The sequence below is a fragment of the Tyto alba genome, unplaced genomic scaffold (assembly GCF_018691265.1).
Source record: "Tyto alba isolate M040663 unplaced genomic scaffold, T.alba_DEE_v4.0 Super-Scaffold_16, whole genome shotgun sequence".
NCBI lineage: Eukaryota > Metazoa > Chordata > Aves > Strigiformes > Tytonidae > Tyto > Tyto alba.
This window is the reverse complement of record NW_024881278.1, coordinates 30,027,263-30,054,198: the sequence shown is the minus strand read 5'-3', so window position 1 is coordinate 30,054,198 and position 26,936 is coordinate 30,027,263. Positions and strand designations below refer to the sequence as shown.

Genomic DNA, 26,936 nt, shown 5'->3' with positions numbered 1-26,936 from the left:
TTATAAACGAGAGATTCCATTTTAATAGCAGAGTGTAGAAAAGAAATTGGCAAAAAAATTCACATGAAAAAACATTTTACACAATTAATTATGTACAGAATAAAGTATGTGTCTAGTTTCCAATGATGCAAGTTTCACTTTAGTCAAGTCCTACCACAGGATGCAAAATACACCCAAACCCAAACTGGAACAAAAAACCAAACAGACATATACATAATCCCAGCTCTGGCTCCTCAAATATTGGGACTGGCTGGGCTCACTTCAACCCACTGGGCTTTCTGCTAAGCTTTCAGCAATTCCTGAATTTGTTGTAACTTCCAAACTACTGTCAGCAGTTTCTGTTTTCTCAGTCTTCTTGCTCTGGATGGTGCATACTCCCTTGCCTTCTGAGCCACCGTCCTTTCCATGTGTTTCTTTGAGCCCAGGAAGGAAAGTTTCCACGCACCCAGCAGCCTGCCTTTCTGTGCTGCCTCCATCACAACTCAGTGATGGCATTTCAACAGTGCCACCTTTGCCCTCCTCCATTTGCAGAAGGATCTCAGACATGGGAGAAACGCCCTGCATTTCTAGAACTGGCATGACCACTTCTGTAGTGTCACTATTTGAGGACTGCAACCCAAGCTGTAGCATAGCTGTCTGAGAAATCCGTGTGCAAAATTTATCTTCCCGACTACCAGAAGTCAATGTAGCAAAATCAGTACTGTCTGTTTCATCCACCGTTTTTTCAATGTCCAGCTTCTTACATTTACTGGACTCCAGTCTAATGGATGCAATAGTTTCTAGTTTTGAGACTTCTTCTGTATTCTCATTTAAAAGTCCTGCTGTAAGGATGCTGAAGCATTCATGTTTTACCTTAGTATCTCCCAAACTGAAATCGGTGCTTTTGAACTCAAGCTCTGCTTTCTGGGAGGAAGTCTCATTGTGTTTCACATCTTCTGATGTCAAAGAAACTTTCTTGTCATCCACACGAACATTTGCAGAGAAACTTTCAGATTCCTCAGTGTTCAATCCTGAGTGAGTGGTATTCAGATTAAAATCACTGGCTGCTGAGGTTCTTATGACCTCTTGCTTTGTTTCTGGGGAGTGGACAGTTTCTTCTGAAAGATTCTCCCTATGGAAATCTGACGATAGAGCAACTACTGACCCTTGGACAAGATCAGAGCAAGCTCTAGAAAAATTTCCAGTCCCTACTTCTTTTGCATCTCTCTTGATAAAACCATTATCTAATGTTGAATCAGATCCAGTGTGTCCTAATGATTTTTTTTCAACTTCAACTACTAATTCTACACTGGATCTGAGTTCAACAATGTTCGCAGAGCAGGCGTTGACTAACCATGCAACTTCCTGCCTTTGGGTTTGGTTATCTAACACTGCATGGCCTGAAGGTTCAGATCGAACTTTTTCTTGAACTTCCAATGTGCTACTTCTAGTTTCTGTGCTGGCGAGACATCTGTCTGGCCGTACGTCTGTCAATTCTGAAGCACTAACTTCATTAGAACCCGTTGTTATTTCTACATTTGAAGTGTTTGATAGATCCCAAACACTTTCAGAAGAATGGGTTTTGATGAGCTGTTCTTCTCCGTTACTAGTTCTGGAAGTGTCCCATTCACCAGGACTTCTTGTCAATTCTGAAATCTTATTTTGGGTTTCTGAAATTTGGGGAGCTTTGCCAAGGTCCCCTGGCTGAGATACTTCCAGAGCTATGCTTTTCAGTTTTGCATTTTTTAAGGAGCCATCAATAGAATTCTGTTCTGTCATTACTGCTACTAAAGCTCTTTCTTTTGAAGTATTTTGAGAATCACAGAGCAAATCTGAACTATCAGTTTCTGAATGAGTTCTACAGTTATCACTTAACTTTTCCTCTACCAAATGGGAATTTCCCAAATTTTTAATTTCATTCTGTGTTTCAGGTAACAAAGTCTTTGAGCGTAAGCTAAGCTCAGGCTTTACCGCTTCCCAGTCTTTCATCTCTGCATCTTTCTCCAAGGTACCAGAAACATTTGTGTTAGTAACTGCAGTTTTATTTGCATCTTCCTGTCCAACTTTCTCTTGGACTTCTTTTTTCTGTAGATTACAGAGTTCTTGACTGCCTACCTGCCCTCTACCTCCTATATCCGTAAGTCCAACTTCTGCAGGCATCTGGATACCAGAAGCAGTTTTTGTTTCTGGCAATTCTGTGACCGACATTTCTGCCAGCTGAGGCTGAAGTGGTTTCTTGCTCATTTCAGTCTGATTCCCACCAAGAATCCAACTCCCTGTTACTTGATTATTACACTGGGACGAATCTTCTTTCAATTTATTGCAAGCATCTGTTGAAAGAGGAGTCTGAAATTTTTGACCTACATCCTTCTGAACACCATTTTCAATGTCAGAGCTCATTTCAGGATGAAGTATTGAAGTCTTCTGAATATCAGTTTTCTCCAGTTCTGAGATTCTTTCAGCCGAGTGGACTTGGCTAACTTCAGTAGCCACATTCTGAGAATCCTCTTTCAAGGAGGATGAACTATTATTTGTTCTAGGGTTTGCAGGTAAGTCTGTGGGTTTTGTTAGGTTAGAGTTTTCTCCATTTGGAAGTGTAGAACTTGCAAGCTTGCTTTCAGCTGAACCCTTTCCACCACTACTGTAGAAAATATCATAGAGATCTTTAGCATTGGCTGTGGCCAAGCAAGAGTTTCGTTTCTCTATTTTTTTTGCCTGTTCACTGAAAGCAGTTGAAGGTGGTGGTGGTGGAGGGGGTCTCACAGGCATTGCCAGCATTGTCTGTTCACTTTCAGACACACCTGGAGCTACTTCATCTGCAGGGATGACAGCTGCCTGCTGGACTGCTACTGGAGGAGGGCGTGGAGGGGGTATATCAGAAGTCTGAGAAGACTCACTTTTCTCTGCTGCTTTCAACTCTTCCTCTGCCCCTTTTAAAATTACTTCTTCTCCTCCAAAAGCTTTTGAGATGATATCCGGAGGCAGCAGAAGATCTGCATTGGTTTCTTTTACCACAGGCAGTGGTTTGGTGGTAGCTCCCGAGGATTTTATGGATAAAAAGGTGTTCAAAGGTGCTGGTTTGCTAACCGTTGCAGTTGTAGACTTCCTGAAAATCATGGTGGGGACTGGTAGGTTGGGTAGAATTTTTGCTGGTGTTGATGTGCAAACAACTGGTGTCCATGGGCTTGTGTGTGGAATAACCGTTTTCCCAGATAGCTTGATTTCAATGGGCTTGACATGGGGTTTCCCAGACTGACACTTGTTCTCCTCTTTGTTTCCTTCTGTGCTCTCCTCCTTTGGAATAGCTCCTCCTGGGGTTTTATCCTCTCTCTCAGCCTTCTTCCAGCTGAATTTCCCAAAGGAAGTCTGGCTTGGTGATTCCTTTTTAGATTCCTCTTTCTTTTCTTCTTTTTTCTCCTCCTTTTTATCTTCCTTCTTCAGCTTAAGCTTGATACCCATTTTTCGCCCAGAAGAATCTATCTTGCCTTGAGTTTCACTAGTTCCTTCTCCAAGCTCTGGGATGCTCTTTGCTTCCTCTTTCTTTATTATTTTTGGTTTCTTCTCATCCTTCTCTTCTTTCTGCTTCTCAACTAGTTTCCGTTTTAGCTCACTCTGCCGCCTGCGCTCTGTTTCCAGAACTACAGCCAATCCAGCTTGACGGTCTAGATTTCTCCTCTCTTCATAGAGTGGGTTTTCATCTATGTATTTCTGTGGAAATAAATGTCACAATTTTAGCCACTGATTCCATGAAAAATAAATACATAAATTAAGCTCTGTAACAGTTTTGACTTGTTCAGTTAGTGCCATCTCAACACTAAGACAGCACAGAACTTCTTCCTACCATGAAACTGAGATGCTACAAACTCCACATTTTGTAATTTAACATGAATTGAGTGGTGGCTTGCAGCAGTGCTGTCACTTTACACAAAAGTCTGAAAGTCAATACTGGGACTTAAACACCATTTCAACCTCATGCAGATGAAAGAGATTAGTCTCTATGCAGTGGGAAGTTCTGCTTATTTAGTTGAGTCGAAATGTAGTGAAGATAACCAAATACATATACTCCAAGGAGTCAAACGTCATTCTTCAGGAAAGGAAGACAGAACAAGTAGAAGCTAACACAAGGAATGACTCACTCCTGGTACACCAGTTACCAACCTTATATTTCTCATTGTGGGGATGACTTTTCACATGCTGCTCTGCTGAGATTTGATCTCCAAAAAATTCATGACAGAGCTGGCAATAATATCCAGTGATGGGAATCAGAAACTCAGAGCCTGAAAAGGCCGAAGAAAATGATCAGAGAAACAAAACTTAATAAATGCCAAGCTCTTGACAAAGCCAGATAAACATATCAAAGAACAACAGCAAAACCTCCAGCAATGTTCTTTTTGGAACAATTAATACTACTCTCCTTGCGCTTACAGTATGGAAAACAGCACTAACAGGAACAAACATGTAAAGCAAAGAAGCTTGATTACTCTGATTCAAAAAAATATTTTAGTGCTCTCCATCACACTAAGGCTATCCCCTTTTCAAGCAGGTTAACATTTCCTACAGTCTTAATCTATTTTCCAGCTTTGTGGTATAGTCTGCTCAAATACTAAACACCTAGTTCATAAAAAGAACACAATTATTTTCACTGAAGTTCAGCAAGACTACATCCTTGTGCCTAGAGAACCAGCTGCAGTTATTTAACACACTCCAGGTTCTCCTTTAGAGGGCACTACTAGAAGTACATAACAGATTAATAAACTGAGATTGGTCACTGGTAGGCCTATTTAGGCATTCAGATTTTAAATCTTATTTGAATTTTCAAATCGCTTACAGTTCCTTCCATATGGCTTTCTCAAGATTCTCCATATCCACACTCTATCAAGTACTCATCAATGATTTTTCAGGGACACTTCTACTAAAAATGTCTTGAACGGAAGAGTCTGTTGCAAGACTGCAGAGTACTGCATAAGACCTGTCCAAACACAGCAAGCTCTTGTGGTCACGTTCTGAATTCCAATGTTAGAAAAAAATCACTTCAGAACAACACTGGAGAAAGAAAAAGTCATCTGGTATTCAAAATAAAAAACTAAACTCTAAAAAGAAGAGAAAGAGCCATGCTATGTTTTCCTACACTCTTGCTTCGTGACCTTTTCCACAAGAACAACCAGGCAATTTAATCATTTGCCTTTTCCCTAATAATACAGCATATGTGCTCCTATAACAAGGTAAAGTTTTGAAATTCCTTTCTCTGAGCAACTGGAACCTGCTGGAGGGCAAAGGGAGATGATACTCAAGTTAGAAAAAAAGTAACGTACCTTTGGCAGGAACAGTTATCTTATCAATGCGTTTTATGGAGTCTTGTTTGGTCTCACTCTGGGTCTTCGAAGCCCAAGGTCTGTTGTAAGGATCCAGGGTCTATTTGCACAGTGACAGAGGTATACAGGCTCATATATTACACTAGCAAGGCAAGTACACTTGTCTTTTCCCTGTTTAACATCCTTTCAGAACACTGAACATTAAAATCAATGTGCAAATATTTACAGGCACTATGTTTTCCTCTCTCTCCCCTCCCATTTTGCAATTTATAATGAGAAAATAACCTGTGAAAAGGGTAAAATGTAAATGATAGCAAAGAACAAGTAAACGTATGAAACACAAATATCAAACACTAGTTCTTGAGCAAACTGAACACAGGCCCCATTTACACTACTCAGTACACACCGGTAGCTGTATAAACTGCTCAAGTCCAATGTTAGGGAAAAAGAATTTGATGAGCAACTTCTTAGGTTCACTATTACTTCAGGTATTCTTGTAAAATGTAGTTCTGTGATGTATGTTTTAGTGTTAACATTCATAGCAATATGAAATGCACTTAGTGAAGGAAGCCTGCAACATACCTGTCTGTGTTTCTTATTATGCATGTGTGTGAAAAAGTCAAACATGGTCCCGCAGATGGTATTGCAGTCTTTGCACCAGTGGTTCCCTGCATCATAATATTCATAAATATTGGCCAACTGGAAAGGATGTTTGGAGGACTGTGAAGAGGATTCTGCTGGCTTCGGGCTTCTACCTCTGGATTTTTCATTAGTAGCTTTTGATTCCTAAATTGAACAAAAGGAGACACTTCTCTAAGACAAGGCAGGACAGACATAATACTCTAGAACTCAGAACCTGCCTCCAGCAGAAGCCACACACACCCCAAAAAAATAAATGTATCACCTGCTTTTCAGCGCCCAGGCTAATTCCACTGTTTCAGAGAGCTGGTATTGCCGACTAAGATGCTGCGTGGCCACAGTGAAGAGCTTCCAATAAGGCTCCCAGATGTAATGGCTGGATGGTTGCAGGTAATCAAGGAACCAAATTAACAAATTCCCTATAGCATGCACCCTTCCCACTTTATGGGTTTCACATAAAGATCCGAATAGTTCCAATTTACCATACTAGCCAAACAGTGCCCAGAAAACCTAAAATGGTTCCCTTAGAAGCGTTCAGAAGTTACTGTAAAAGTAGCTTGGATGAAAGCAGAATGAAAAAGGAAGTAAGAATTACGACTAAAAGTATTTAACTCAATCAGCTTTATCAGATTACTTGAGAGCTTCTGAATTCTCCAGAAGACTTGTTGCTTAACAATAATAGAAAGATGTTGTTTTGTTAATTACTTAAGTATATAAGGTGAAGTATCTTGTGATTTAAGCATGTGATATTTGCACTTACATTGATCTGTACAGAAAGACGCCATACGGTGTTACAAATACCTTTCAGGACTCTAGCCAAAATTAATACTAAACTAACACCACAGAGTAGCAAAACAAATAATCCTTGAAATAGATCATGAATGAGCCCTCCTAATTTAGTTTATGATTGTACTAGATGTATTTTGAGCTTTGAATCACATTTTCAATGGCTGAAAGCCCATTATGTTATAATTTCTAATCTGCATGGCAGACTGGAAAGAATAGCATGTTAACTGAGCAGACCTGAGTTGGTTGCATGATTTTCAAGTTATTCACTACGGGTGTTGAACAAATTTACTTAAGCAGATCCAAAACTGCTAAATAACATCTGCCTTACTTGAAATTCCTTTTGACAAACAGGGATACATTCTCTCCTATTAATACCACCCCACACAGCATACCTTGTAAATCAAACAATGAAGAGACACTCTGGCCACTACACGCCCCACAGATACCCATATCCCCATACAATCTAGACCTTGGTAGCAGAGTAGGAAGTGACGCTGTGAATATTTACCTATACTCTATCTGCAAGAACATAGTAAAGCTGACATTCTCTTATACAATGAGAAGATCAACTTATGATCTGCAAGAAATGCATGGAAGGATGTTCATGATGTCTGCCAAGTGCCATTGTTTATGTTATTTACAGACATACACCCACCCAATATATCATATAAAAATACTATCTCATTCAGAACTTTAAGAAAATGCTTCTCAGAGATAGATGACAGCCAACTCTTAACCCCAGGTTTGTGCTTCACCCCAGCTCAAAAATGCCTTTATAATTTGCTGCTATGTAGAGCGCAAAAGGGACAATCTGTCTGTTTAGTACAATAAGGCTGGCTTCACCTTTGCACTGACCATGTAACTACAACACACAGACACAGGTTCAGCAGCAAGGGACCACAAGGTAGCTTGCAAATAAGCAGAAAGGCATATGTTTGGCCCTGAGGTTGGCAGAGTCAGCCAATCTCAGTGTCAAAAGGCCTGCACCATCTTTCTTTCCACTCAAAAAAGTTAACAATCATAATTACTAGGTGAATCTTGGAGACTAAAGGCAGTGTCCTATGTAGCTACAGATACCTTAAAATATTAAATGTTCCTGGCCAGAACTCAGAATTTTCCATGTTAAAATAAGGAACTATGAAAAAGAGACCAAGTCATTATGGGTTTGGAAAATACAAACAATGAAAGTTAAAATAATGAAAAAATATATTCACGCATGACATATCTCAAGAAAAGAAAGCAATATAACCTAATGCAATGTAGGATTTAACAGACATTGTTGCCTACTTTAGTTTTATGATGTGGTGACTGCAGCAAATGATTTGTAAAAGTGGATACTAAATTTCAGTAATGTTTCAATAAACAACAAAAACAAAACACAAAAGCAAGCCTTGAAATTAAAGACATCTAACGAGTTCTCTGAACCAGACCAGGACGAAGCGTAAGGAAAAGTTTACAGGACACACAGATTTGAGAGACCTTGTAGGAAATACCTTCTACCCTACTAACATCTTCCTCTCTGCAAAAAGTACACAGTAAGGTCTACATAAAAAGCATCTGCTGTCTCACATCAGCTATTTCTGTTAAATATTTGAAAAAAACATTTGAAAAGCAGGATAATTAATCTCCTGAATACACACATAACCTTTTAGATGTTACTATCATACACTACTTCCGAAGTAAAAACTATCTTCTGGAATGAAATAAGCCTGTTTTGGTATATCCAGCACTTGGTTATAGACCATGTCAGAGAGGCCATACTGATGTATACTGACATTTCTTGAGAAAGAACACATAGCATGTACATAATAATCATGTTAAGCTGACATTCATATGTAAGTCTTGCAATTTGTTAGTATCATCACCCAGTGAGAAGACCAACACGGTCCAAACTTGCAGAGAGCTTTGCTGCTGCAAACATTCCTCCTTGACAGGCCATGGCAGAAATGCTGTAGAGAAAAAATGTCTGTCCTCCTGGTATGGCACTGAGACCAAACAGCTACAAACACTCATGATACTGTTCAGTCCAACCAGCACCTCAGCAAAACCAGTGTCAAAAACAGTAAGTGGTACTGAACTGCACAAACCCTGAGAGAAATGATAAACATGGATACATTGACTCTCACCTGCATGCACCATCAAAATCAGCATGTGAGATGTAATAACAAATGACATCAAATGATCCTCTAGCAAATGTTGGGGAGCAGCTGTCTCCCCAGTGCCCTCTTCTCTTAGTGGGAAAATCATTAGCACACAAGCCAGAAGACTTTACCTTGTTGGAAGAAGATGGCTTCTCTAGACCTTTTGCATTTTCTGACTTGCTGTTCTTTTCCAAGGAATCTTTGGTTTCCACAGATGGTTTCCGGGGCTTTTCAAATATGTTAATCCCCAGAATTTGTGCTACTTTGTCAAGCTCAGACTGCTTCTTGTCAGCTGCATCAGATTCTTTATGCAGCTCTGAAATCTCCTTCATAATATTCTCCTGTAGTCTGTTCACCTCAACCAACAAGGGGTCTTTGTGTCCATCCTTCTCACGACGTTTTTTCCTCAACATCTCTCCTGAGCCAATCAAGGAAGTAGAAGAGTTGGAAATGCAACAGGAAAATTGTCTTAAGATCTGTATAACTAACCCAGCAACAAGTAAAATACTAATATAAATATTACAGCTAAATATTGACTAGAAAGTTGTAAAGATGGAACTGACTCTCAGGTACAGCATCACGAAATCTGCACAATCCACTTCTATAAGGATTGCCTTAACATATACCCCTAACAGAGGCACCATAATCCTCAACAGAGAGAATCGGTTTAATAATCACTATTTCCCTGTGTCACCAAACAATCAAAAGTTAATTCTACATTCTAACCTGAAAGTATAATTTTCCAAAGGTGAGGGAAATTAGTAGTTACTTGGACCAAACAAACGTTTTAAAAATAATAAAAGTTAGCTCTGTCTGGTGGACTTTTCCTTCTCCAAGTAAGATTCATGAAAAACTGAAAGGCATGATGGCATGTCTTCAGTTACTATTTCTCACTTCTTCTAAAGAAGCACTAAAATGCACAAAGTGCAATTCATTTAATTTATCAAGCTGCCAAAGAAGATGCAAGAGCAACTGTTCGCTTCAGTGTAACAGCCAAATTTTGACATAATTCATTTTAATATAGTAATTAGGTCTCTGCTTTCTCAAGAGTCCTCCATTGCCTGGAGTATGAAAATATGAAACTATATACTATTATTATTTTGGTCTTCGCTTCTCCTAGCAGGAACTAGGACTTGTGACACATCCCAGTGGAAAAAACAAAGCAGGGGTAGGAGGATGCACTGTACCTTGCTGTTTACGAAGCCTGTCCAATTCAGTCTTGAGATAGTAAAGCTTCTTCTGCCGTGCTTCTCGTTCATTCTTCAGTTTTTCTCTCTCTTCTATCACCTAAACATATTGGAAGCGGACTGGATTTCCTTCTCTTCCCAACACAAGTTAATTAGTCTTGCAAGCATGACAGCAAGACCTCAGTTTGCCAGTCACAGAACACCGCTCCTATTCTCAAAATGTTCTCGAGTATTTTAACACAACAAATACATCTCTTCCTCTGCATCTGCAGGTAACTATATCATGTGCTCACACTTCAACCCTATATGAAGGCAATTTTTTTTCTTTTTGCGTAGTGTATTCCCCAAAACTGCTTTGTTTGTTGCACCATTTCCCAAGGCACTCAGGCTCACGTGACTATCTTCTACAGCGGTGAGCAAGACCAATGCTAAATGGGTCTTCAAAACCGATGCAGTATCTCTACAGCTAGCATGTTCCATCAGTGACAAAAGACCTCACAGCCCATCGCCTTGCATCCTGCTTTGACTCTGGCTAATTTTAGCTATTATTTAGGCTTCTTCTTCAATCTGATTGTTACTGTATCACCAAATATATTTTTCAGGCATAACTCTCTGAAATGAAACACCTGGATGAAGTTTGTTTCTTGCTTAATAAGGTAAACTCTGGCATGAGTAGCTCAAAAATCCCCTTTTCACTGGTTTTCATTGATTCTCACGGAAGGAAAACAGGCAATGTGAAACCTGAAAAGTTCTTTCAATTTCCTTCCCAGTTTTATTTTTCAAGACAAATTCCAATTTTTTTATCTTCATAATGTTGACCCAAGGCCTTGTCTTCCCCAGAGAATCACTACTACCATGCCAATGTAAATGTTGGCAGGATCCCTAGATCCTGCCTGGAGTAAGCCCTGGAAGGAGTTCTATCAACAAACACAGTTAGGACATGTCTTAAATGCCATAAATTTTCATTTTTTTGTGTTTGTTTTTTTTTTTTTTTTTTAATCACCAAAACACCAATCTCTCATTCTGGGTCTTCTTCCAGACAGGGGCATCAACTGGAATATGCAAGTTTTTATACTCCAAACCATCCCTGAAAAAAAACAGTGGACTAAGCCCCAGCCAAAGATGTCTGTAATGCAGACAAAGCCCTAGAAGTTCTGCCGAAATGCATCGAACTACCAGGGTATGTCACAGCAGGAAAAAACCACACACCTTCAGCCAACAGAGCTCTTCCAGAAGTGTCAAATTTCATGAACAACAAAATTTCCACCATATCAGCTGAAGAAATCATTATTCCTGCTAGCAGTGAAAGCTCACTTATCTGCTGATATAGCACACTGTGTAAATATGCCTCCTTAAGTCACCTCAAGCAAAAAGCAAAGAGGTTATCTCAGACCAAAAAATTAAAGTGACTTCATTTGAGCCTCTCTTGGATTCAGTGGTCCATCCTTCCATGGCCCAATAACTGAGCAGGCAAAAAGCTTCCAGCCTCTGCCATGTGCTGCTCCTCTACTAGCAGATCCATCAACACAATGTATCATTAGCACAGCTACACTGAATGAACATCTCTAATGCAGATATGCATATGTTAATGAAAAATTAGGTATGAGCCAGTAATGTGTGCTTGCAGCTCAGAAAACAAATTGTATCCCGGGCTGCACAAAAACCATGGCCAGCAGGTCAAGGGAGGTGTTTCTCTGCCTCTACTTTGTTCTTGTGAGTCCCTCACCTGGAGTACTGCATCCAGTTCTGGGGCTCCCAACACAAAAAAGACATGGATCTGTTGGGGCCACAAAAACAATTAAGAGGTCCGGGACACCTCTCCAATGAAGAAAGGCTGAGAGTTGAGGATGCTCAGCCAAGAGAAGAGAAGGCTCCAGAGAGACCTTATTGCGCCCTTTCAATACATAAATGGAGCTTATAAGAAAGATGGAGAGAGACTTTTTACCAAGGCCTGTAGTGATAGGACGAGGGGCAATGGTTTTAAACTAAATGAGGGTAGATTTAAATTGGACATAAGGAAGAAATTTTTTACAATGAGGGTGGTGAGGAGCTGGCCCAGGGTGCCCAGAGAAGCTGTGGCTGCCCCCTCCCTGGGAGGGTTCAAGGCCAGGTTGGATGGGGCTGGGAGCACCCTGGGCTGGTGGAAGGTGTCCCTGCCCGTGGCAGGGGGATTGGGACTAGAAAATCTTTAAAGGTCCCTTCCTACCCAAACAGTTATATGGTTCCATGCCCTTATTTTAACAACAGAGTGAAAACCCAAACAACTTTCAGGAATCTTCCAGTCCTTTGACATTTATATAACTACAGTTTCCTTTTTAAAATATGTTCTTCCCCACTACTCTCTAATTATCATACAAACCAAAGTAACCAGGAGAACATTAACACCCGTAACCTAAACTGGTGTCAGATGCACCAAGAACAGTTTCCCTTAAGTTCTTCTGATTTTGTGCTTCTTATAAGAGATAATTAATACAAATGTAGAGGGAAAATTGTATGCAACTGTGAATGAGAACTTCCTGTAGGATGTATTTAAGAATGTCTAACACAGATATAACCATAGTACTATTGTACCATGTACCATGTTCATATGGAGCCTCCTGTGTTTCAGTTTGTGCCCATTGCTTCTCATCCTGCCACTGGACATGGCTGAAAAAAGCTCAGCTCCATTTCCTTATACTGTCCCTTCAGGTATTTATATATCTAGGTATCTTCAGGTATTTCAGTATCTAAAGGTCTGCGGAGTAAAGCCAAGATGTGGCTACCATGTATTTTTTCAGTAAGATTCTGGCTAGCATCAAGAACTTCAAATTTGTGCTGGATTTCATCTGTTCAGCCATAACCTATGGGTGTGTAACTTTGGGAGATTTTAAAAGCATTTTTTAAAGTTGTCACTGAGCAATACAAACAAATGCCTCGAAATCTTTAACGAAAGCAAATTTAGTCCAACTGCTTTTAAACTGGATCCACTCAGGGAAAAAAAAAAAAAAATATGCACCTGAAAACGAAAAGCTTCTACCCCAGCAATCAAGCAGTACAACATATTTTGATCTATCAGAACAGATAACATACCTTCTGCTTTTGAGCTGCCCGATTTTTTTCATCTGACATCTTTTCTGTGGTATTTTTGAGAGGGTGTGAAGACAGACGAAGGGGTGCTTTGGAATGAGCAGGAGTGGTAGGAACATGAACGAGTACAGAACCATCTCTTTTTAAATCAGGGACATCCTTTCCCATAGAGACTGTCTCAATCACCCGGAGGTTAGGACGCGTGGGGTTCGCTGACATGGCCATAGTAAGAAGACCATGAGCTTCTGGCAGTGTAGGATTAGGTTGCTGGGCAGGGGGGTACATGGTCCAGCCAGGGGCTGCATATGCCATATAGTGCCCATATGCATCATATCCTGGAGGAGCCATTGTGGGAGGTGGATAGTTTTGGGGCATTTGAGTGGCAGTGAACTGGGAATAGTTAGGTATCTGGTATTGGGAAACAGAAGTAGGTGTAGGTGGCAAACTAGCAGGAGCTGGTGGAACTGAGGGAATGAGAGAGACAGAAGGAAGAGGCTGTTCTGGTGCACATGGAGGTATATCCTGTCCCACTGGCTTGTTCTTAGTATATTCTGATTTCTGAAGAGAGGAGGCATCTTTAGACTGCTGGAAAGAGACTGGAGGTGATGCTGAGTGCTGCTGGCCTGACTCAGGAGAACGAGTGTCACTCCGGCTGCGACGTAAGTCCCAAGGGTCCAGTCTGCGAAGATCTGAAGAGCGACGATCAGGAGAACGAGAGGCCAACTTTTTGCCATGAAGGCGTTCCTGGGTACGAACAGCCAGTTTTCCAATTTCAGCAACACCAATGTCAAGTCCAATGGTTTTGAGCAAGTCATGGATCTTAGCATACTCAGCATTAGGCTCTTCTAAAGGATCCAGCTTGACAGCTGGAGCAGGAGAAGGAGGTGGGCTCACTTTCTGGCTTATTATCTCATTGCCACAACTCACTGGGGGTTTCTGAATGGGGAGAGACTCAGTTTTGGTGTCTTCATCCTCATCACCGTAAAGAAATTTCTCTTCATCCTCAATGTCAGGAAAACTACGCCTTCTCTTTTCCTGAGCACTGACAGAATCAGCCATCATGCCCAGAATTCGGGAGAAACCACTGCCATCCTGACTGGCCCTCTCATGAGGCAGCAGGAAGTCAGTATGGCGATCAGCAGGCTCTGACTTGGGTTCTACCTTTTCCTTGTGACTTAAGAAGCTTCCAAACTTCTCTTCAAACGTGAAAGCATCTTTGGGAGCCCCAGAAATCGGGGCCCACTCATATAAACTGTCACGTAACTCCTTGTTTGCAGATTCCACAGCAGAGTCTTTGTTAAACCGTTTGAGAAAGTTCTCCACTTCAGAGGCAAAAGGAGCCGTGTCATTGCTCTGGGGCAAAGACGGATGACTAGAAAGAAGAGGAAGATCCTTGCTGGGAGCCGGACTGCTTGAAAAACCCTCAGGCTGGAAGAGAAAGAAGTTACTATTTACTACAGTACCCTCTGAGGCGACTATGCACCTCACAGAACAAAGGGACATGTTAATTTCTCCTTGATTTCACAGCTGAAGAAAAGGGTTTGAAAAGACAATACACAGTTGAAAGCGAACGCAGAAGTCTACAAAACAACTTGCCTAATGAATCTGGAATGTCATGTCCAGCAATGAATGCTTATCTCAGAGAATACACAAAATCACAATTATATTTCATTCATTTTTTGCAAGCATAAGAACTTAAACTTTTAAATTGAAACCTCATAATTTTGAGTTTAATTACATACAAATAGGATTTCAACACCTTAAGAAAAGTAAAAAAAACTGCACTGGGGTTATTCCCAGTCACTTCAGATACGCATAATTAATGTCACGTTAAATAGGATTTGCAGTAATAGGTATAGAATGGGATCCTCAGTATTGAAGCACCTCCTGATCAGTACAACAGGCAGATCAAAAGTGATGTGCTTAAATAGGCAAAAAGGCAATTTATTACAGTGGTTGCAACTCCTTATCTTTACATTGCTCTAATTTTGAGACTCAATTGGTGTAGCTCGGGTACAAATTAAGTGGGGTTGATCCCAGTCTACAGTCCAAAGGGAAAAAAATAAGGAAACTCAAAGATGTTTTCAGCCAGAGGTACTGAGGATGCACACTAAGTCTATAAAGAAACAAGGAAGAGGCCTTGTGACAGGCAGAGAGCTTTGATCAATGTCCTGACTGCCTTTGGTACAAAAAGACTCAGCTCTTCTATAAAAGCTGTCCCAGATCTCAACATCCTGGGCTGAATTTCAACAAGGACATTTTATCCTGTCTCAGATATATCTATATCTATATCTATATCTATATCTATATCTATATCTATATCTATATCTATATCTATATCTATATCTATAGCTATAGCTATAGCTATATCTATATCTATATCTATATCTATATCTGTGATTCCTGAATAAATGTCTTCACTGTTTATAAAGTTTCTAATGCAATCCTAACTTGCATAGGCCTGCAAAAAGATACCCGTCCTCTCAAAGACAGAAAAACATAAAGATTTGGCTTTTCTGTTTTGGAAATCAAACTAACACTCTGTATCATGAAGTGACTGTTTCGGAAAGTAGAAACATACAGAGGGAGATCAAACCTGAATAGGAGACTCTACTTCCATCTCCACTCGTTTCTTCAAAATAGATTTTTTGGGCATGGATGGGATTTCCTCAGGCCTATATGTATACCGAGGCTCAGAAGTCTGTAGTGTGTTAGTCAAGCCAGGGATCACATAACCACTGCCTGAAACATCATGATTCAAGTTTCTACTCCGCTCTTCTTCTTCTCTTTTCCTCCTTGCACGGTCAAGCTCTCGGAATTCTTCATTCAGGTATGATGGGCTTGGGCTTCTGCTGCGGCTGCGGCTTCGTCTGCGATAGTTTCGTGTTCCTATTGAGAAACCCTGATGGTCTCCACTCACACCATGCATCTTCTCATCTTTTTCGTACCGTGGACGCTTTATTTCTCGTCCCCTCTCTTCTGGCCTCGATGGGTAGGAAGATTTCCTGAGTTTGTCACCATCTCTGTCAGATCCACGAGGCAGCTCTTCTCGACGACCATAGTGTGGACTATAATCTGAACGATGGAGGAAAACATCTCGGTTGCGGTAGTCTTCATCATGTCTCATGATGAAGGGACTCGAAGGTTGATCTTCATGTGATGGATATCTCTCAAGGCCTCGAGGACATGAGAGGCCCCTAGTAAATATTGGACCATCAGCCATATCATCCCTGCGTAAGAGAAGCATAGAATAAACTTAAGTACTTGAGTCAGAGTAAACTAAATCTTACTCCTACTCAAGAGTAAGAAATTTCCAAATCTGTTTCAGAATAACATCTCCATCACTAAACAGAGGCAACATTTTAAGTACTTAAAGGGCAGGGGACTCCTAGGAAGTCACCTGCAAACCCAATGACATGAACAATTCAACTCATACTGCAGGAGAGCCTTGAAACACTAATAGGATGGATTTATTTCTGCGAAGGAGAAAGACTACACGTTTTAAAAAAACCTTACTATCCTATTTCAGACCACAGTCCCTTTCCTCACCTCTTCCAGCAAGATGCCAAGGTCACATTTCATATGAATTATTCAAGATATAATTCAGTTTCACACTGGCAAATGCAACCAGATCTTCTTTTTATCTTCAGCTGTGGACAAGTACCACAAATTCTATCAGCATTTTCTGTCACAACAGATCTGTAGACGGGACTGTCACTAATCACATGAACTGCTATATCCAAAAAGCAGCACAGTTTTTGATAAGGTATCTATGAACCAAGGACAGTAAATATAATAGTATCCTTCCTTTATGCCAGCCCCTGCATTATGACACACAGTGGACATGCAACTGGCACACCACCAGAACAATTAGCTACACCTCTCGGAGTATTTTCTTTTGGACCAGTTCCTACACACAATTCCAATTAGGAGTACTGCTTTAACTAAGGCCTTTTTCACCACCCCTAGAGAACTTTCCTGGGACTGTTCTTTAGATCAGGCAGAAACAAACCACTTTAAAATTACCAGCTGCTGTTTTTACTCACAGGTATTTAAAAAATCTAGCAAGATCCTCCAAGAATGGGAAGCAAATGTGCTCCTTAGGTGAAATCAATGGGACAGAAAACCTAGAGAAATGTCTTTCCTGACAGATGAAGACATTGAGTTGAGATAAAACTATGTATGATTACCTGAATCCTTAAAAATCACCTCCTCCTACTCAGAAAAGTCCCTTCATAGATCTCAGAAGGGACAAATCAAGTTATGCCAGACAAAATCTTCAAAAAATTTGCAGATAAATTACAGCCCCAGTTTTTAAAGTCACTCGACTAAAAAATAACAGACATAAACAGGCAAGGTCTCTTTCTTGAGTATTTTCATAGTTTACACATGGATATTTAAGAACAAAGACAACACAAAACTTCGCTTTATCTCTAACCTGTATTACTGCAAAGCATTTTATATGTTATTAGATGCTTCTATCAGTCCAACACATCTTACAAGGCAAATATTGCATACACTAGTACCTACAGTTTTATTTGGTATCTTTACTGTTTCCAGCAAACTACACACATCCACCCCCCCCAAAAGCATGAAACTATTTAAAAAGTAGCTAGAAATAAATTTCATACATGAATGTTGCTGCTCACAGCCTACATAAAGGTATGTTTATCCTCAGTGTCACCTTTTCTGAGAGCCTGTTAAACCTATACAAGCTTCATGAACACACCTGGTGGAGTAATAGATGTATTTCACCATACACCTTCAGCTGCTTTTTGTGCAAATAATTTACATGCATACTTGCCAGGTGTCACCTACAATTCAAATGTTCTGACTGCAGTGACAAAGCAAAAGGAATACATAATCATACTTCAGAAAGAAAAGAACAGGAAACCTACTACATTTACAACTAGAAAGTTGTTCCAAATACACCCTGAACAGCTAAGATTCAAATTTAAAACCCAAAGATTAAATACAGGTGTGAGGAAAAGGATTACTTGCCTTACAGAAATTGTGATTCTTTGAAATACATTTTCTGTAAATAAAGCCCAACAGAGATATGTCCCTCTTAACTCGTTTGGGGGCTTTTAGCCAGCAATGTCCACTACAGGCTATTGCATCCCTGAGACAGGATACAAGGTGGTACCCCCGTGCCCATCCCAATTCCCTCACCAACACAGAATCCATTAACTACTGGAGTTTGCGGTTGCAGAGGAGAACAGACCACAGACTACATAGACATGATGCCTCACAGAACTATGACTAGTGTAAAGTAAGTTTACTTTTTGGCATATTTACTCACATACACATAAACAGAAATAAATAATGGTATTCTGTCAGCAACCAACAGGACTCCACCTTAACACACAGTATTTGAATAGGAAGTCAGATGAGCTGTTCATACCCAAGCCAACTATCACTTGACAAGATGCCCAAACAATGCTATTTCAGAGCACAGCTTAACACAGATCAAGTCTCTGTAGTGATATGGTCTAATCTTTTGGATTAACCTCAGATGAAAGAATTGGTGGGATGCACTGTATAGTTTATGCCAACTCAGACAGTAGAACGTCTCTAAAATACTGTCAGAGGGAGATGGGAGACAGGGAGAGCGATAGAATTGACTGAGATTCTGGAAGACAAAACAATACTAATCTGTTGAAGTAGAAGACTGAAGATGCTTAGGTGACCTTGAAGTCACTGGTCAGCAACATTCAGGATGCTTACTTAGACATGTGCAGGAGGCCAGCTGCCCTAGAAACTCAGGGCAAGTTCTTACAGATGTTTTAGGATGGACCTGCACGTGAACACACGCCCTGAGAAATTCTCCTTGGGCATCCTGAAAATCCACTGCCACAGAGAACCCAAAAGCATCCATGATTTCCATCCTTTGGTATTTTATTTCCTTTATAGGTTAATGAACCTCTCTACCATCCCAAGGCCCTGTAAATTACAGAGAATAATTTATAAAAGTGATTGCCTGAAATCTCTGAGTAATTAGCAAAAAAAGCTGAGAATAACTAAATCCAGAATTATTTGCTCCAATTACTTCACAATTTGAAAAGACATCTTCAGAAAACACTATTTTTTTTTCTTTTTTTAAATGAGAAAAAGAATGTGCCACACACCAAATAAGAATGTTATATGTCCAGTATTAAACCCAATGACGATTTGCAATAAGGGCTACTTTAAAGCCCAGTGATAGATATAAAGTCAGTGTTCCAGTACCATGGCAGCCTCTCAGACAGGGAAAGAATACATCAGGAAAAAATATATGATAAACAATGTCCTTAACTGAATACAAAGTGACTTTTAAAAACAATCAAAATGGCAAAACAGGGAAGAAATCTGGAAGTCGAAGCAGTACCTAGAAGATTTAGGAAAAGCTAAGGGATGACTAGGTTGCCACACACTTTAAGCTTCTGGACAGTAGGCACCACTCAGACAAGTACAGCCAGAACAAACAGACTGGACCAAAAAAAAAAAAAATTATTAAATGTAACCACATGGAGTTCTTGCATACCTATACTACAAATATATGGCAAGTTGCCTAAAAACTGAGGTGTATGTGGTCTCACTTTCTCTTATTCTTGTTCTGATTCATCTGTCACTTTTATACCTTTTCAGGAGTCTGACCATTTTTTTACATCTATGGGTCATGTAACAGCAACAGTGAAAGTTCTTTGTCATTTTCACTCTTATGTTAAAATAAACCCCACTGTAACTGATGTCACTTCTAACCATGCATCCATAACCACAAAAGAGATTAAATATAAAACCTCACTGGAAAAGGAGAAGCAATGGGACAAACACCACCCCTGTCCCATCCCGCACGTACTTGTTTGCCAGAGTAGTGCCAGTTCTCCTACATACCATTTCCTGCTCCTTCCAACCACTATACTCTCCCTGGGCATGTGCACTCATTTCATTCGGAAGACTGCAGGATGCACAGGGGATTTACAAATCGAACACTGATCCCAGGAGAACTGAGGTAAAGGCATAAAAGTGATAGTACTGAAAATTATCATTTGGTTTTCCGCACCTGCTGAAACTTAACCTTACACTTGAGAAAGACAGGAAATTCACTTATTCTGCTCACTTCCCTCTTTTTCTCTTGCCTTTTTTTTTTCTTTCTTTTTTTTTTTTTTTTTAGCCACTTGGGGATATTTGCATCAAAAATTGAAGTTATAGTGCTTTTTTTGTGCTGGATGCTTATACCTGACCTGAAACTGCAATTGTAGGCTCTGGAGCACAAACTATGCCATCTTTAACTTTGCAATTCAAGACAAACAAAATTATTTTATTTGCACAAAATCTTCTGATTTTGCCAGCTTACACCAGCTCTCCTACTGAAAGCAAAAATTTTCAAACAGTATCTACTAATATTTATACTTCACTGTTCACAGCAGTATTTTCAACATAAAAGATATCTCTTCATTAACTGTTTCCCTCCAATTCCAATCAAGGGATCCTAAGATTATCAACACTTATTTTATCATGTATGAGACTGACTGACTGACTCTCTTCTGAAGGGTTTTTAAAGTCATAATAATAATTCTTCTTCAAGCTACACTAGAGCTTTCTTCTGGTCTATTCTCAAAAATCAGGAAAGCAGATTATTCCTCCCAATAAACGAGGAAGTTGAAGCTTTACACTATCCATAAACCACCTTCCTTTCACTCAGGACTAGGTAGGTTCTTAACTAACAGAAGGTGGCTGAAGCTGTGAAATGTCAAATGAAGCAGCTGCAATATACTATGTGCACTTTTATTTTTTATTGGTTTTAAAAGCAGATTAAAAAAATCAGAGAAGAAATATCCATTTAAAGTTACTATGAACACAGGTGGCAACTTTTGTTCAAGAATCCCCTGCACCACAACTTGCTAGAGGCTGGGGGAGTACTCCAGGGAAGCACCACTACATGCCTGCCCTCTTAGCCTCGTTCGCTAGGCGTTCACTGGGCTAATTAGACGTTTGGTCTCACTCAGTACAGTCATTCCCACATTCTTACTGTTTCACACACCTGAATCCCCACCTGCGGAGGACCATACCTGTCACTCAGGTTATCAATTGGTGAGCCCAGTCTATCAGGCAGCCTCCTTCTCTCTGGTGTGCCAATGCAATACCGGTCATTACCAACAGTAATCCGCAAACTCTGTTCCAGTGAAGACTCAGAGCGGAGACTCGGTGAACGTCTCTGTAAATTGAAGAGAGAGTGCAAGCCCATCAATTAAGGAATTTTAATCTCAGCTACAGAAAGGCAAGTGACTCTGCTCTGTTTAACATATGAGACTTGGGGTGGATGGATCAATTAGAAAAAAATAAAACTAGAAGAACAATTGTTCCAAATATTTCAATTGGGGAGGGTTTTGACTGCATTTCATTTCTCATCCTGGCTGCCAATAACATGCTCTCTATTTATATTATCTAGAATGTACATTTTCAACAAAAAAATCTACTTCATAAAGCACCATTTTAGAACATGGGAAAACAGAGAGAAGCTCAAGAAGTCCTAGATTTTCTGCTGTCCTCCTTTCTTTGTAGAAGAGAAGCAGCTAAACAAACATTGCACAAAAAACAGTGCCAGGAATTTCTTAATAAAAGTGTCTGGATTTCTGTCCCTTTCCAGCTTTAGTAACAACACAAACCAAAGCATAAACCAGTGTAAACAGAGATTTTCCTAGCAGTGATGTTTTCAACCGTTTCCTTCACCTCATGCCGCTTTCAGCAGATAAGTGCAACATAATACTAAAAACTCCAGTGACTATAGAAACACCTTCTACCATAAAATTTCCATTATCATTATGTATTATTGATAGAGCTAAACCAGAGCTAAGTAAATCGGCCTTTGAAAAAACTACCTGCAGAGAAAGCCTGTGCTAACTGCCTCTGCACAAACCTTCCTTTGGACACATACTCAGTACAGAAAATGTATTACTGCTAAGTTATGCTTAACTAGTTATGCCTCACATCATTCTAGAATATAGCACTAGAATACAGGAATGATGAAAGGGGAGTTCCATAAGAACCAGATGAGACTGCCTGAAGATGGAGATACTTGATTTACTTTCTTAAACCAACATGGTTTAGAGTCTGCTTAACAGGAAGCAATGAACCAGCTTCAGTTCTGCCAAACCAGTCATGCACTGCATATTGCTTTCACCGCTGAAAACTGCAGTAGCAAGCAGCAGGTGCACTATGTTGTCTGCATCCACCCTGAGAAGATGCAGCAGATTCAGCTCAATCCTCCAAGAGACCAAAAGAACAGTATATAATCTCCAACAAGAAAGCAAAATAATTCCCTCACAGATTTGCCTGAACAAAATTTACTTGCAGTACAAATCTGCCCTAGAATCCACTGTGCACATAACCTTGTTCAAAGGCAATACATTAGCGATTTCTGTTTTGCTCTATTAATCTGAATCTCAGCATTTATTGGAACACATTTTAATTACTTTCTAAGACCAACTGTGTTGTATAGCACAATACAATCCTGCAACAGCCTACTTGAGATAGAACGTACACAAGGTGCATGTGTCTCATATAAACACACTCTGAAGACTCACATGTGCCCATTGTAACACTGAATTTTGAGGGCTGCCTCAAAAAGTGATTATCTTGAAGGGCATCTTCTTGCCATTGAGACTGATGGCATGTTGGGCACATATATAACAGCCATCTCCAGGAACTGGAGACAGAGAAGTGATGATTACATCTCAGAACAAACTTCTGGGCAAGAGAAAGAAATAGTTTACATTTAGAAAGCCTGGGATTTTAGGATTGCCTATGACTGCCACACAGATTGCCCAAAGGCAATAGTTATGGTGGTACATATTATTTGAACTTCACAATTTTATTATTTTCTTTTTCCAGTTTGAGAAATTCCAGTTTTAACAGCTTTTTCATTTGGAGCACTGAACACTACCACTAGTCATTTCTACCTGTGCACTGCACTGCATTTTCCTCCTTTCCTGTTCTGGTGCCTAAATTGAAGTTACCATTGCCATATTATTGCACAGGTTGCATACCAGCTTTTCATTCCTTCTTTCTCTGTTGACCCGACACGCTCCAGCCCTCTAATTTCAGCCAATTTCCTTACAAGAAAGCAAAGAAGCTAAGAGAAACTATAAAAAGAAGCAGTATGCTGGTCAGCAGGTACAAATAAAAGCAGCATGTGTCAGCCCTGCAGGAACAGATAAAGTCCGCCAAAATCTCTCACTGTACAGCCCTGACCTTCCTCTTCTCCATTACATTTTTCAATACTCACCCCAAATCTTTACTGTCAGTCCATTCTATTCCAATTCCTACAAGGTTTTCCCCAGCTACTAAGAAACTAACACCATCTGTACTTACAAGGTCCAATACACAGCTCCACTGGCAGTCAGCATCCCAGTTATGCATGAGAAAATGGGTAACATAACCTGGGAATGCATGCGTTCTATCTCAAAAAAAAAACTAAAAACAACTCCCAGAATCAAGAAAAGACAATAAGAAATTTCTAAGGCTGCTCCTTCCACACTCTCATTCATATGAAGAGTAGGGACAATAACTTAGAGCTTGTACTCAAAACTTTTCTGCATTTCAAGCCAATGCCCTTACCCCAACAGAGTCTTCATTCCACATCCTACATCTTCCACCCTTACACATATACTCCCTGCTTCCAAGACCTCCTTCCTTCTGTCTCAATTCATCACCTTTCAGTGACAGCTCCAAAATGCCATTTACTGACACATTTGTGTAACTCTCCATATTTCCACACTTTGTATCTTCAAACCTCTGGAGAGAGGATATTAACTCATATAAATCCGCAAACTTTATCAAAACTTTACCAGACCCAACATATCTGCTGTCTGCTTTGTTTTGACCACACTTAGTTCCACTGTTTAGAAAACATCAGCATAATCCCAGCTTTTATCTTTCTCTAATTAATTCTAAATTTGTAAAGAATACTTCCAGAAAGTAAAATCAACCTATATATATATATATATATATAATGCTTTATAACATCACTTTTAAAGAAGTAGTGCTGGTCAAACATCTTTTGGTGGACAAAAACTTCCATGGAAAAAAATGTGCACAATATACACTCTAAGAATTACTGACACTGGGCTTTAGCATATGCAAGGGATGGCACAATACAGGTTAAAGAGCTATGTTTAATTGTTTCAAGATCCCTGTTATTGTGAGAGCTGCTTCCTAGAGAAAGGTTTTCCTTAAATGCAGTAATATTCTTGTAAATAAACAACAACAAAAAAAAATCTATTTGGCTCAGCAGTTCAGCACTACCTAGCTTCCTTCTCTGAAAATAGAATAGGCAAGAAAAACATCAAGAATCTGCAACAATTTGCTGATATGATTACTCTAAGTTGTGCCAGAAGGGTGCAAAATAACACTGGAAGAATAGCGTTTGTCAAGAATAATGCTTGTATAAAGTGGGGGGGTTGGTGCCTTTTTTTTTTTTCCCCTAAAAGGGGAATGGGAGGCTTCCAGTCAAAAACTCCTAGTTCTAATGTCTCCAAGTCAGAACTACCAAGACATTCGGCATTGAAAGTTTTGTTACAGCCAGCACAGGATCAGAGATTATCCTGGATACAGTGAAATGGCAGACTGAATGATAGTGAAGTCAGTTTAAGAAAGTTCTGCTCCTATATCCCAGTTTGTCATGCCCTCAGTTGTGACCACGCAACTGTCCATCAAGCCACAACACACACTGACCTGAATCAGATTAAAAATTATCTCCTTTTAAAAAATTACTTATTTTCAATATGGGCCTTATTAACAATGGTATTTGCAGGGCTACTGCACAGACAACTTAATAGGACAGAGATAATGGTGAAATACAGCCTAAAAACAAATGGCCAGAGGCAGGCTCCTCAGCCTGGATTGGTTTACTGTCAAATACATTATCTTCCTATACCTTCAAGACAGCTCACCTTTAAATAACAAATAGCACCAATAGCTGAATTTCAACGCCTCTATCACCTGTAATCTCTTCTATGGCTACAGCTCCAAAGAAAACCACTAAGAACCTGTACGCCATCAGAAAGGGCAATCCCTGTTCTCTCTTGGGGTCCCATTATGTAATGAATCATAGCAGAAAATATATTTTTGTTGGACTGCCTTTCAGCCACATCGTTTCCTCAAATCAGCTCACCCTGCAACTTCACAAATACAAGTGTGAGCACAAGAGAGGGGGCAGAACATACTGCATAGCAAGAGGAATAAGTGAGTGTACCTTTCTTTTTAATTGTCCATGTGCTGGACTGAGTGACCCATGAAACCATAGCCTAAAATATTCTAGTATGAAAATCTCTTATTTCAGTGCAATAAAAATGCACAGTGAACCTACCGCATATCACAGGTAACAGTTACCAGACAAGACAATCATTACACCAAGGAGTAACATAAGAAAACCTAAGTGAACGAATGCCACTTGCTCAAAAAAAAAGTACGGCTATACACTTCGGTTTAGTACGAAGGCACCCGCACCCAAGATGGTATCACTTCAGATGCCAAACCAGAGTTTCACATGCCCAGATCAGATTTTGCCAAGACTATGGGAGAAGACTGGAACACCTTGTGCATAGCTCCAACTACAAAGCACTACCTATCAACTAATACCTCTCAAAGATATAAATCTGTAACAGAGTCTCCTTTGTACACTCATGAGAGCAATAAGAACTCAGACAAAGTATTCATTCAACATCCTATTAAAAAAGTTATCTTCCCATAAATTAAACGATATTTACACAATAACACAAACCAGTGTTAAATGGAGGAAAGCGACCAGTCACATCCTTTGCCTTAGCAAAAGATAGCATCATCTTTGAGCCTTATCTAAAATGGCTCTAAACGATAAGAGAGAAATAAAAATGTAACGGAAAATAAAGGAAAAACATTACTTAAAATGGAAATCAGGTTTTGGTTTTTTTTTTTTTCCATTTGGCTCTCTAAGGAACAGGGGGGGAAATCGCCCTTCTCCCTCCGCTCTGCGAGAGCCCGGGGCCGGTGCAATTCCGCAAGGACCCCGGCGCGCCAAGTTTGGGGCCCTCGCCCCGCTGCCCCCCCCCCGCTCCCGCCTCTCCGCCGGCACGGGATGACCCCGGGGCACAGCCGGGGGGCCGGGGTCCCGCTGAGGGGCGGCCGGTGCCGGGATGGACGGCGGCCGCCATCGCCGGGGTCCGCGGAGGCGGCGGGAACCCCCCGCGGCCTGACAGCCCCCGAGGGAAGGGGGCAAGCCCCGCACCGAGACCCCTCAGCGCACGGCAGTAGTTACCCGGCTGCTGCTGCCGTCTCCGTGCTCGCTCCCCCGGCGGCCCCGGGTCCCTCCGGGTCCCGGTCCTCCCGGCGGCGATGGCAACCTCCTGCTGCGGTGAGGCGACGGGGATCGGCGGGAGGCGCCGCGGTGGCCCGACGGGGAGCGGTGGCGGCGCGGCGGGGGACGGGGCGAAGCGGTGCGCGGCGGAGAGGCGGAGGAAGCGGCGGCGGCGGCGGCGGCGGCGGCAGCGGTGGCGGCGGCGACGGGCGGCGGCACGGGAGGCCGGCCGCGGCCCGGCCCCGGCCCCGATGTGCTGGAGCGGGAGGCGCGGGACCCCGACGAGCTGCCCTCTTTCAGCCGGTGGGAAGAAGACGACGACGAGGGGCCGGAGCGGCCGCTGCTGGAGCGGTACATGATGGCGCCGGTGGCCCGGGGGTCCCGGCGGCCCGTGCGGGCTCCCCAGATCCTCTGACCCGGCCCCCGCCCCGGTCCCCGTCCCCCGACTGTTCCCCCCCCCCCCCGTCCCCCGCGCGTGCGCGCCGCCGGCCGCCCTGCGCGCGCTCCC

General features: G+C 41.2%; 2 protein-coding genes across 5 annotated transcripts in view; one reads left to right on the top strand and one right to left on the bottom strand.

Moving 5' to 3' along the window:
- Nucleotides 1-26,880, bottom strand: ZNF318 (zinc finger protein 318). The gene is made up of 10 exons (XM_042789727.1): nucleotides 26,390-26,880; nucleotides 21,165-21,310; nucleotides 15,710-16,343; nucleotides 13,117-14,541; nucleotides 10,048-10,147; nucleotides 8,992-9,278; nucleotides 5,874-6,077; nucleotides 5,292-5,391; nucleotides 4,138-4,256; nucleotides 1-3,687 (listed from the first exon to the last, which is right to left on the bottom strand). The coding sequence occupies exons 1-10, from the start codon at nucleotides 26,783-26,785 to the stop codon at nucleotides 262-264; spliced, it is 6,837 nt and encodes a 2,278-aa protein (XP_042645661.1). The 5' UTR covers nucleotides 26,786-26,880; the 3' UTR covers nucleotides 1-261.
- The window catches only part of ABCC10 (ATP binding cassette subfamily C member 10), a 31,637-nt gene continuing 31,376 nt past the window's right edge, over nucleotides 26,676-26,936 (top strand). For 3 of the 4 annotated variants that reach the window (XR_006165045.1, XM_032995328.2, XM_042789729.1), the window contains exon 1: nucleotides 26,676-26,779. The gene's annotated coding sequence lies outside the window, so the exon portion shown is untranslated. The remainder of the gene's footprint in view (nucleotides 26,780-26,936) is intronic. The other variant, XM_032995329.2, reaches the window with a different exon arrangement.

Excerpts from the sequence above, each read along its gene's own strand:
- ZNF318 (XM_042789727.1), bottom strand. The coding sequence starts at position 26,785 with ATGTACCGCTCCAGCAGCGGCCGCTCCGGCCCCTCGTCGTCGTCTTCT. Across the intron at positions 16,344-21,164 it reads ATTGATAACCTGAGTGACAG|GGATGATATGGCTGATGGTC; the intron begins GTATGGTCCTCC and ends TCTCTTACGCAG. Across the intron at positions 6,078-8,991 it reads AGCCATCTTCTTCCAACAAG|GAATCAAAAGCTACTAATGA; the intron begins GTAAAGTCTTCT and ends TGTTCAATTTAG.